The 13,058-nt window shown below is 35.4% G+C and overlaps 1 protein-coding gene across 4 annotated transcripts in view; it reads left to right on the top strand.

Moving 5' to 3' along the window:
• LOC123548997 (DDB1- and CUL4-associated factor 11-like) overlaps positions 1-11,004 on the top strand; it is a 40,561-nt gene extending 29,557 nt beyond the window's left edge. For all 4 annotated transcript variants that reach the window (XM_053545764.1, XM_053545761.1, XM_053545762.1 and 1 more), the window contains exons 10-17: positions 158-281; positions 964-1,021; positions 2,495-2,587; positions 2,833-2,925; positions 3,489-3,642; positions 7,181-7,333; positions 7,763-7,869; positions 8,401-11,004. In XM_053545764.1, coding sequence (XP_053401739.1) covers positions 158-281; positions 964-1,021; positions 2,495-2,587; positions 2,833-2,925; positions 3,489-3,642; positions 7,181-7,333; positions 7,763-7,869; positions 8,401-8,604 — 986 coding nt within the window. In that variant the 3' untranslated portion in view covers positions 8,605-11,004. The remainder of the gene's footprint in view (positions 1-157; positions 282-963; positions 1,022-2,494; positions 2,588-2,832; positions 2,926-3,488; positions 3,643-7,180; positions 7,334-7,762; positions 7,870-8,400) is intronic.
• Positions 11,005-13,058: the final 2,054 nt, after the last annotated feature.

Genomic DNA, 13,058 nt, shown 5'->3' with positions numbered 1-13,058 from the left:
TGAAAGTATTTACTAAATTTTGAAAATATATGCTTGAATTTGGAGTTGCCCTCCTTTAAAAACAATTTTAGAGATATTTACAGACATGTTTGAGAGTTGAGTGTGTAAGCTGAGTCAGACAAACATATGTACATGTATCATTTTAACTTTATTTCAGTCCACCTGTGCAATGTACATGGTGATCAGAATGTGCACCAGGCGTTACATTTGTTCCCTACAGAAAACAGCTTCTGTATCTTCTCTCTGACCTTCTCCTCAGATAACAGAGAAATCCTCGGCGGGTAGGTGCCATACGTTTAGGTACTGTAAAATCATTTAATTTGGTGGACACAGAATTTCATGGGATGGGCCAAATCAACTTTCATTTCTTTACATATTATCCAAGTATTTCAAATGGATGTTTAGAAATATTCCTGTAATATTATTGTGTGGGCATACGAATTTGTTGATTTCACCTTCTGAATATGAAATGAATGGAAATTTTATTTGTATGCTTGGATTTAATTTCATGTGTTGACTTAACACCAAATCATTGAAAAGTAGTCTGCCACGAATTATAATGATTTTACAGTATTGAAATAGGTTTTGATTTTCTGGTTGTAATTTAAGTAAGTCAGAAGTTCCTGAAAAAAGTAACTACCATGCAGATTTTCAGTAAATAAGAGTCTTAAGTGTGGCAAAAATTTATATAGCTTTTTGATTATAAATTTGAAACAAATTTAGGGTTTTTGAAAATTTAAAAAGTATCTATTACCGCTCGTCTACAATATTTTTCTGTTACAGTTTCTTTTTGTTGTGGGCCTACTTTGCGATGCATGGCTCTATGGCTGTGTTTGGTGTGCTCTGTGCTTGCGGGAAATCTACCTTACTTTTCATCTTTTATATTTAAAGAGAAACCAAGGAAAATTCTTTTTCTGAGGAAGATTGATCAAACAATTAGATGTATTGTTTGTATATTTACAGAGCAAATGATGGACATCTGTATGTGTACGACAGGGACAGTAATCAACGAACACTTAAAGTAAGTTATGCCTCATCCTCACTGTAAAAACTTACAGGTATGTTCAGTGTTAACAAAATATTTCATCTTAACCCTTACCCTGCTAAATTTCTATAATGAACTTGTCCATGTTTCATTTTGGATAGTGCCATTACCTGTTAAGTGAAAAGTGCAGATCATGATCAGATTGCAATGATGTGCAGGCTGATCATGATCTACACTGGTCGCAAAGGCAGAATTAATTGTGTCCAGCATAGTAAGGGTTAAGATTTTATTTTTTTATTTTTAGCTCACCTGTCACAAAGTGACAAGGTGAGCTTTTGTGATCGCGCGGTGTCCGTCGTCCGTCCGTGCGTAAACTTTTCCTTGTGACATCTCTAGAGGTCACATTTTTCATGGGATCTTTATGAAAATGGGTCAGAATGTTCATCTTGGTAAATTCTAGGTCAAGTTCGAAACTGGATCAAGTGCTTCAAAAACTAGGTCAGTAGGTCTAAAAATAGAAAAACCTTGTGACCTCTCTAGAGGTCATAATTTTCAATGGATCTTCATGAAAATTGGTCAGAATGTTCACCTTGATGATATCTAGGTCAAGTTCGAAACTGGGTCACGTGCGGTCAAAAACTAGGTCAGTAGGTCTAAAAATAGAAAAACCTTGTGACCTCTCTAGAGGCCATACTTGTGAATGGATCTCCATAAAAATTGGTCAGAATGTTCATCTTGATGATATCTAGATCAAGTTCGAAAGTGGGTCACGTGCCATCAAAAAGTAGGTCAGTAGGTCAAATAATGAAAAAACGTTGCGACCTCTATAGAGGCCATATTTTTCATGGAATCTGTATGAAAGTTGGTCTGAATGTTTATCTTGATGATATCTAGGTCAAGTTTGAAACTGGGTCAACTGCGATCAAAAACTAGGTCAGTAGGTCTTGAAATAGAAAAACCTTGTGACCTCTCTAGAGGCCATACCCTTGAATGGATCTTCATGAAAATTGGTCAGAATGTGAGTACTCTGAAAGTGACTAGTGGTACAAACCTATTGACATAAGATTTTTGCAAGATATTCTTATAAATTACCAAATATATATTGTGCAGATCGAAGGTAGTAAACCCTTGCAAGACTTTTGAAATAGTGCAGAAAATTTACATTCTTCTTGCATTTTTACCAATATCTAACTTTTATCTTCACCCACTCTATCATTTTTCAGTGTCATTATATACAGTCTATGCCAGACTTTGTAGAAATGAACATGTTGAAAAATTTCACCAAAACTGGAGGCGAGTAGCTTTAAGGAAAAGTTTAATAGAATATATTGGTAGTGGAGTAAGAAGTAGACATTTGAGATAGAAAGAAGAAGATGTTGATGTGGATTTGACAGATACTTAAGAAGCTATAAATAAATAAATAATTACAAATAAATTTACTTTTTTTTATCTAAAATGTCCAAGGGAGGTAAGAATAACTATAAATGTTAATGCTCCTGTATGTTACAGATAGACGCTCATGATGATGATGTGAATGCTGTAGCGTTTGCAGACACAACATCACAGATATTGTTTAGTGGAGGAGATGACGGGCTATGCAAGGTATTCATTTGTACTAGTTTATCATACGTACCTGTAATTGAACAGTAATTGAAAAAAATAAATACTTGTCTGTTTGCAATACAGTTTTCAAATCGGTTTATAATGATCTTCAAAAACGTATACAAAAATTGAAAAAGATCAGTTCATTTAAAGAATTCCAGAAGTAAGCTACTATGGGTGTCTCTCTACTAAGGTAGTTCTGATGTTCCCTATAACAGGAATTTGTTAACTTGGTATGATTGTAGGTATGGGACAGACGAACGTTAAAAGAAGATCATCCGGTCCCTGTGGGAACTTTAGCAGGACACTATGATGGCATTACGTATATAGATCCTAAAGTAAGTCAGTTTTATTGAAATGTGCTACTCCCCTCTTGACCCCTTCCACTGACTTTGGTGGAACTCTGTTGTAATAGAAAATTGAAAACATAGTCCCAAAGGATCAGAAATAACTATAATGAATCCAATTAGCGAGTAGCATTTTACAGATCTTTAAAGTGTGCTGAAGTCAAAAACCTTTGCATCTTGTCCATATATCATATCTTTGTTCTTTGAATAGTGTAATGTCACACTGTGGTCGAGTGGTTAAGGTCAGTGGCTTATAATCACTTGCCTGTCACTGATACAGGTCCAAAACTTTGCTTTGTGTGAGGAAGTCAATCAGCTTCAGGTTGATGGTTCTACCGTGGTGTTGGTGCCCACGTGTTGGTGCCCACATGTTGGTGCCCACGTATGATAAAATAATGAGGAGAGGTACATGGTCTTCCTGCTTCATGAAAAGCTATGAAAATCGCAATGTGACCTACATTTTGTTGGTGTGACTTTAAATTTAGCAATAGCAAAAAAATCTACTATACCATAATGTTGAGGACATTTCCTACTATACTCATTTATTTTGTCAGGGAGATGCAAGATACCTTTTGTCAAACTCCAAGGATCAGACAATGAAACTGTGGGATATTCGAATGTTTTCGTCCGCAACAGCAATAGAACAAACAAAGAAGGCTGTCTCCAAGCAACGCTGGGATTATAGATGGCAGCAGGTTCCGAGGAAAAGTAAGGATATGCTTGCTGTTGATAATATAGCAAAATCATGTTTTAATTGATTTAAACATGACTCTGACTTTTTGTGATTGTGACCGCTTGATGTCCGTCATGCGTCGTGCGTAGTGCATCGTGCGTAGTGCGTCGTGCTTCGTGTGTCAACAATTTCTAAAAAAATCTTCTTCTTAAAAACCACTGGGCAGAATTACACCAAACTTCACAGGAATGATCCTTGGGTGGCCCCCTTTCAAAATTTTTCAAAGAATTGAATTCCATGCAGAACTCTGGTTGCCATGGCAACCGAAAGGAAAAACTTTAAAAGTCTTCTTCTCAAAAACCAGAAGCCCTAGAGCTTAGATATTTGGTGTGAAGCATTGCCTAGTGGACCTCTACCAAGTTTTTCAAATCATGACCCCGGGGTCAAAATTGACCCCGCCCCAGGGGTCACTTGATTTTACATAGGAAAATCTTCAAAAATCTTCTTCTCAAAAACCAGAAGACTTAGAGCTTATATATTTGACATGTAGCATTGCCAAGTGGACCTCTACTAAATCTGTTCAAATCATGACCCACCGGGTCAAAATTGACCCCGCCCCAGGGGTCACTTGATTTTACATATGAAAATCTTCAAAAAATATCTTAAAATAAACCAGAAGGCCTAGAGCTTAGATATTTAACATGTAGCATTGCCTAATGGACCTCTACAAAGTTTGTTCAAATCATGACCCACGGGGTCAAAATTGACCCCGCCCCAGGGGTCACTTGATTTTACATAGCAAAATCTTCAAAATTGTTCTAAAAATAAACCAGAAGGCCTAGATCTTAGTTATTTGACATGTAGCATTGCCTAGTAGACTTCTACAAAATTTGTTCAAATCATGACCCCCGGTGTCAAATTGATCCCACCCCATGGGGTTACTTGATTGTACATAGAAAAATCTTCAAAATTTTCTAAAAATAAACCAGAAGGCCTAGAGCTTAGATATTTTACATGTAGCATTGCCTAGTGGACCTCTACAAAATTTATTCATATCATGACCCCCGGGGTCAAATTGACCCCACCCCATGGGGTTACTTGATTGTACATAGAAAAATCTTCAAAATTTTCTAAAAATAAACCAGAAGGCCTAGAGCTGAGATATTTCACATGTAGCATTGCCTAGTGGACCTCTACAAAATTTGTTCAAATCATGACCCCCCCGGGATAAAATTGGCCCCGCCCCAGGGGTTACTTGATTGTACATCGGAAAATCTTCCAAAAAAATCTAAAAATCATCAATTTGACATTTAAAACAAGTGGCACATATTACTCAGGTGAGCAATCCAGGGTCATAATGACCCTCTTGTTGAAATTTATTTAGTTATGTCTCCCACACCACTTTGGTGGGAGACATATTGATTTACTCCTGTCTGTGTGTGTGTGTGTGTCTGTCACAGATCTTGTCTGCAGTTTCATCCGATCTTCACCAAACTTGGACAAAATGTGTTTGACAATAAGTCTTCGGCCAAGTTCTGTAACTAGCCAAATCAGCCCAGGCACTTCGGAATTATGGCCCTTGAATTACCGAAAATACTGATGCCAGTGATACAGGTCTTGGTGCATGGTTGACTCAGATACATAATGGAGAAGAAATGCCAATCTAGATGAATAGGCAGTTCCGGAAGACATGTGCTTTTCTCAAAAGCAGCTCTAGTTTAAACATGACAGTGCTCTGGTAAAATCTTTCTGTAAAATAATTAAATCACTCTTCTGGTCTAGTTTTAGCTCACCAGAGCACGAAGTGCTATAGGTGAGCTATTGTGACCGGACATTGTCTGGTGGTGTGTGTCGTCTGTTAACATTTGCCTCGTTAACACTCTAGAGGCCACATTTGTGAAAAATCTTTATGATATTTGGTCAGAATGTTTGTCTTGATGATCTCTAGGTCAAGTTCAAAACTTGGGTCCTGTGTAGTCAAAAACTAGGTCACTAGGCCAGATCAAAGGAAAATCTTGTTAACACTTTATAGAGTTAACAGTTCAAGTTTGAAACTCATGAGAATTGGTCAGAATGTTTGTCTTGATGACCTCGAGGTTAAGTTCGAATCTGGGTCATGTGAGGTCAAAAACTAGGTCACCTGGTCAGATCAAAGGAAAAGCTTGTTAACACTCTAGAGGCCACATTTATGAACCCATCTTCATGAAACTTGTCAGAATGTTTGTCTTGATGATCTCTAGGTCAAATTTGAAACTGGGTCAGGTGGGATCAAAAAATAGGTCTCTAGGCCAGATCAAAGGAAAATCTTGTAAACACTGTAGAGTTCACAGTTTAAGTTTGAAACTCATGAAAATTGGTCAGAATGTTTGTTTTGATGACCTCTAGGTCAAGTTTGAATCTGGGTCATGCGGGTTCAAAAACTAGGTCACACAGTCAAATCAAAGGAAAAGCTTTTTAACACTCTAGAGGCCACATTTATGACCCTATCTTCATGAATCTTGGTCAGAATGTTTCTCTTGATGATTCCTAGGCCAAGATTGAAACTGGGTCATGTGTGGTCAAGAACTAGGTCACCCACTCAAATCAGAGGAAAAGCTTGTTAACATTGTAGAGGCCATGTTTATGGCCCTATCGTCGTGAAACTTGGTCAGAATGTTCATCTTGATGATCCCTAGGTCAAGTTTGAATCTGGGTCATTTGGGATCAGAAATTAAGTCATGTGCTCAAACCACATGAACTCTTGAGGCCAGATTTATGATCCTATCTTCATCAAACTTGGTCAGAATATTTGTCTTGATGTTCGCTAGGTCAAGTTTGAAACTGGGTCATGTTGGGTCAAAAATTAGGCCAGTAGGCCAGATCAACTCTGGTGAGTGATATAGGGCCATCTTGGCCCTCTTGTTTTATATTCTAATGTGCCTTTAATGTAATGTAGTAGAGGAAATATACCAACAATTTCTTGGCTTCAACATGTTGGTTGACTGGATGCCATCATTATCATGCATTATTAAAACTAAACATGATTTGTCTGATTCAAAGTAAAGTTAATGTAATACCAGTATTAAATAATAACAACATGCAGCTTTGGACAAAGCTGTTTGGTGAACAGATTATGAATTACAGGGTTAGAGTATTTTTAAATTTATGAAATTTATCAAGTATTGATAGTTTTGTAATAAAAACCTATCCTGTGAATAGACTAAAAAGTTTTATTTAAAATTGCAGTAGTACAGTCTTACTGCCGCCTCTAGGGAATTCTGGTTTTGAAGCCAGGACTGTGAATTTGACCAGTGTCTTTGCTGATTTTATATTGAAAGTTACTGTTTTTTACCATTTCTTCGATATTCAGATAGCAAATACATTAGAATTACTACCTTTGCTATGATTGAAATAAATAAAAAAAAACATGACTGCAGTTATACATGTAAACTTATAGATATTCAGATATTAACCTGCCAACTGACTGATATTTCCGTACTACTTAACTAAAGATCTGATTTTATAGTCATGTGTTCACAGTGTAGTCTGTTTTCAGTGTTCTGTATGTCAGATGTTGATTATCTTTTGTTGCAGTGGACAAGCATCGTCGTTTGCAGGGAGACACCTCAGTAATGACATACAAAGGTCATTCTGTTCTCCATACGTTGATTCGCTGTCACTTTTCACCTGAATTCACTACAGGACAGCGATATGTGTATACAGGCTGTGCAATGGGAAACCTGATAAGTGAGTACAAATTTATTATACCCTTATTCATTTAGATTTATTTCTTTCTGATGTCATGTAATAAAACATTTATTGAATGCCTTGCCTGTCAATAGTTCCAACTTTTGCACTGGCAAGCCAGGCGATAAGTGTGTATTGTATGTGTAACAGTTATTGTGAAATCATCTACATAGGCTTATCTAATGTAATACATAAGTCAAGCCCAAGATTTAAGCTTGGAGAGCAGCCTAAAACTCAAGCACCTGATTAGCTGTATCAGGGCACATTTTTGAAATAGACAGATGACACATTTCATAAGTTTTAAGACTTCAGCAATGCAACATTTAGCATTGAACTGAAAAATAGACCCACCACTAGCACGTGTAAGGAGTATTAAATGGAGTATTAAATGTAATTTATAATGCGAACATGATTATGTGACTGTTTCAGTTTATGACACGCTGACTGGACAGGTAGTAAGGAAACTTGAAGGTCACAGGCAGTGTGTGAGAGATGTCTCCTGGCATCCGTATGAGAACAACATTATAACAACCTCAGTAAGTACATCCGTACTTGAAATTATTATACTCTACCAGCTTGATTCATTGTATCATTGCTCAAAAAAAAAAAAATAGATAAAAAGGAGTTAATGGGAGCAGAAACAATGTTTTCAGGGAGATTTTGTAATTGAAAATCATCTGTACTAATTCTGATTCTGTATAATAAACATAAAACTGAATCACAAGTATTTTGTCTTAGGTAATTAGATTTATTTTATTGTACAACAGTAACATTTTAAGGTCAGTAACTAAATTTTAGTAATTGAAATACTGCTGAACTTTTGCATTGAACACATTGCAAATCGCACAGGCTATTTCTAAAATAGTCATAATTTGCCCTTGTCAAATTTTAACTTCTTATGCCGGGGAAAAAATCAACCAGTTGTTTTTTGCTTGAGAAAAAATCAACCAGTTATTTTTTTTGCTAGGGTAAAAAAATGACAGGGGAAACATGCATTCCGCCATCCCAGCTGTCTTAACAAAAAATGTGTTCTGAAAAAGTTAAAAAGTGTTGTTTTTTTTTTTCAGTGGGATGGTTCGTTACGTAAATGGGAGTATAAATCGGTAGACAAAATAGAACAGGAGGAGGAAAGAAGTTCGTCAGAGTCAGAAGAAGACCTTGGGGGACTTTTCAGACGAAGCAGACAAATTAGGAAAAAATGTAAGAAAAGACAGAGGCAGGCAAGTTGGTGTCAAAATGCAGATAAAAAGTTTCGAGGTCTGTTTGACTGAATAGGCAGATTGGGAAACATTTCGTTTTGCTAAAACTCTATCATCATGGGAGTGTGTAAGACTTAATCCTTTGCAAAGGAGCAAAACATTGAAGAATTGTTTGATATTTTATTAATTTATGGAAAAGTGAGGAATATATGGAATATGAAGAACAAAATTAATGAACCAAGGCACAGACAAGGATTTGAAACTCATCAACAACAGACTAAACGTAGAAATATAAAGTTATAAATGTATTACATAAATTCACCTCATGTATATGATATATGATTTAGCAGAACTTGTCATTATATCTCATGCAAAATGCATTCAAAGGATCTTCCTACATATCTCATGATAGAATTTGTGAAAAAGTATGGAATGTTAAACATAAAAAATATACTGAAGCAGAAATGTAGTCATAGATAGCACTAGTGGAGATAAAAAAAAGGATGGAAGAGTGTCTCTGTGGAAGGAATATGATAAGAAATCTTAGATAAAATACAATTTAACTTGAATTTGAAAAAAATGAATTGAGGCTGATGTGCTGTTCATTGTATCTGAAGAAAATGGTGAATCACAGAAAATAGACATATAAATGGTTCACAGAAAGTAGACATAAATTATTTGCAGAAATGGACAAATAGTTCACAGTAGACATAAATGGTTCACAGTAGACATAAATGGTTCATAGTAGACATAAATGGTATACAGAAAATATAAATGGTTTACAGTAGACCTAAATGCTTCACAGAAAATAAACATAAATGGTGTACAGGAAAGAGACCTATATTTAGAAGCACAAAGATCACATTGGAAAACATGTTATAGATATTTGTAGAACAAACTGTTATAAAATGTGTTTCTTAATTAATCCTTCCAGTTGAAGACAACAATGTGACACAGTAAATGACGATCTGTGTAACTCGAATGTTATGCACAGATCTTAAAGGGAAAATGTTTTGAGAAGATTGCAATACCATATTGACTTGTAATCAGGTTATTATCACAACGCTTGCTCAGTAGTGAAATTCACACTAGATAAACAATAATTGTGTACAGGTGGTCATTTTGCCATGATTGAATGCTTATTGAATAATCAGTGACTTTGAGTTGTTTATTATCTGATTTACAATGGTTCAGATGGACAGGAGTTGAAATACACATGTGGTAACCACAGTGGTTAAATGTTCAAGCATCTTAGCAATCAGCCATGGTAAATCAGATGATAAATTACAAGTGAGCATTATTAATGTTATTTTCATTTAAACATGCTCATGAAAATTGATGATGAAAATTATGTGGAACTTCATTCATCTCAGTGGAAATGAACTTAGGGTCACACTGCTATGTGACCTCTTAAGACATGTCACAATGTTCTTACATGGGTCTGCGTATCTATCATCTGTTGATTATCACAGAATATACAATGCTTGTTTATTTTAGTTAAAAAAGATAAGTCATGATAGAATGTGCAGTAAAGATATGATTAAAATTATGTATTCGTATATATTATAAAGCTATGCTTCTCATATTATACTGCCAGACATCTTTAGAAAGTAAATGCAAATTTAAGAATTTAAGAAAAAACTGGGATTAACCTTTAGCCTGCTGGCGGCAAGTGATTCTGTCTTTGTGAGCAGTGCAGCATGTCCATGCAGGCTGATCATGGTCTGCACTGTTTGCTATTCAGTCAGTAAATTTTCAGTGAACATCCCTTCGAATAATAAATGGTATTGCCCAAATTGAATGATGGACCAGTTCATTTTGTTAAACCCAAATTTAGCAGGGTAAGGGTTAAGAGACACATGAGGACTAATATTAACCACAGGCATTGAAAAAAAAAAGATGCTAGTCTAAATGGCCATCGAAAGAAAACGTGTGAAAATTCAACTGCATTGTGTGATTTTTTTCTTTCTGTGAATTGTTCTTTTTAAATGTAAATAGCTGTGTAAGTTGTTCTGTTGTTTGGAGTAAATTTCGTATGATATTTATGTACAATCTTAATTATATTTATAATGTCGTTATTTCAAATTCGATGTAGATAGTTAATGAAGTATGATTTTATATGAAAAAGGACAATTTTTAACTGCTTAGTGTTAAGACATGTTGTTCTGTTGCTGTATTTTTTGGTTTTGGTAAAAAATGGCTATGTAGTGAGGCAAAAATTCATGAATATTATGTTTGAAATATGAAATATTATGTCCACAGATATTTAGTTATAAAGATGAAATGTTTTGTCCACAGGTATTAAGTTTGAAAGTGTTGACATAAATTCACATACCGTATTTTGGTGTGTATAGGTCGCAGTAATGTATAGTCCGCATCTAATTTTTGCTCTGAAAATGGTCGGAAAATTTAAGTTCTAGCGTATTAGTCGCAGTTAAATTTCGGATTTTTTCCCCAGCAATATTTAATACTTTACCGGCAAAAAAGTTATGGCGGCAGCCATATTGATGCTGCGGACTGAATTATTATCAGAATCTGATTGGTGGAAATCGGACAGTGTTATTTTCGATCCCAACCATTTCGTACCAACAGTAGTATCAGTAACAGACTACATCAAAGAAAAGCGGCTTTTTGACACTAATTGGCAGCAGACGGTTTGCGTTTACATTCTGTAATTATGCAAGTTTAAGTGTGAATTGTTTGCACAGCACTTATAACACCTTTCCGTGTCATGTAATTAACCGCGTTCTTTTGATTCTGAGTAAAAAGATTAACAAAATATCTCTTTTTGGATTTTTTTCTCTTTTATTTAAAAATCAAAAGTAAAAAATTACATTTCAAGTTTTTTAATACGCTAACTTACTTACTTACTTAGTCTTACTTAGTCGTTGAGGCCGGAACATCCTCTTCTGGATGCTAAGCTACTTAAAAAATAATATAAACAATGTTTGGAATGGAGGACGGATCTGTCCGGATTTTATCCAACCCGGAGTACATGTCAGTGGCGTCCGGTAAAACGAAAGTAGAAACAAACGTAATTCGAACTGTAAAAACATCTTTGAATTAAAGTCATTCGTAATTTTAATAGTCTGTATGGGTTATTTACGATATATTTTATTGAAAGTAACCGCTATTGGTTGAAAAGCCGCCGATATTGATATTTTTTATCCATTTTGTTCGTAACAGATGCACGTAATTTTGCAAGAGCTACGGTCAGAAAATTGACCAAAAAAACCCAAGCTCTGCTGGCAATGTTCTGTCGTATAGGTCGCAGGAACTTTTCAGGCAGCAAAATGGGTAGAAAAAGTGCGACCTATACGCACCAAAATACGGTATATTTAGTTTGAAAGATGAAATACTATGTCCAGAGATATTTGGTTAAAAAGGTGAAATGTTTTGTCCACAGATAATAAGTTTGAACAATCTTCTTCTTCTTCTTGGCATTCACCAGTTTGATCAAAATGAAATATTATGTCCAGGAATATTAAATTTGAAAGAGGAGATACCGTGACCAAGGTGATATTTAGACTGAAAGATGAAATATCATGTCCACATATATTAAGTTATGAAGTTTAAAAGATGAAATAAATGGGAAAATATCTGTTTGTTGAAATTTAATTCTTTGAAGTAGGGCAAATAAGAAATCCACAATAAATATTTTTGAACAGTATTGTATGACTTCACTGCACAGTAGAATGCCACATGAAGACCACATTGTTGAAGATCACCCCTGCTTTTTAATAAGTAACAGTTTCAAGGCACTTTTTCTCTTTTTTTTTTCAACAACAAAATAACTTGCAGCGTAGATATCATTTAGAAATTGTTTTAACTATCTGTAATTGAAATCCTAAGTTTAAATTGTGGCCCCAAGTGGCCTCCAGGCCAAGTGGTTAAGTTGACAGACTTCAAATAACTTGTCCCTCACCGATGTGGGTTCGAGCCTCACTCGGGGCTTTGAATTCTTCATGTGAGGAAGCTGTCCAGCTGGCTTACAGAAGGTCGAGGTTCTACCCAGGTGCCCGCTCGTGATGAAATACTGTATAATGGGTTATTTTTACTGCTGTAAAAGTTTACGGATTTTGGGTAAAAACACATGATTTTATTTTATACGATTTTACAATTTATGAAATCACAAGTTTTTTCAGTTTATGTGGCGAATTTATATGAGGCCAATATTAACAAATCTGATTTGGTTGTAAAAAATAGTAAAAATTAGCAGCAGGTAAAAAATACCTGTTATACGGTAATGCACGGAAGGGCACCTGGGGTCTTCCTCCACAAAGCTGGAAAGTCACCATATGATCTATAATTGTGTCGGTGTGATGTTAAACCCAACAAAACAAACAAATAAACTGTGGCCCCCATCTTCAAGATGATCAGTATCATTTGTGAATTAAAATCCAATAATAGGACAGTCCCACTATTAAGACTGCTTCTGAAAAAGAACAGTAAGTGGTCTTTTTAGCTGGGTTATTTTGTATACTGCATTTCATTCTATATCAAATGTGATGAGCTCTTTACTTTTC

This window comes from Mercenaria mercenaria, chromosome 6 (assembly GCF_021730395.1).
Source record: "Mercenaria mercenaria strain notata chromosome 6, MADL_Memer_1, whole genome shotgun sequence".
NCBI lineage: Eukaryota > Metazoa > Mollusca > Bivalvia > Venerida > Veneridae > Mercenaria > Mercenaria mercenaria.
This window is presented reverse-complemented; position numbering and strand designations above follow the sequence as displayed.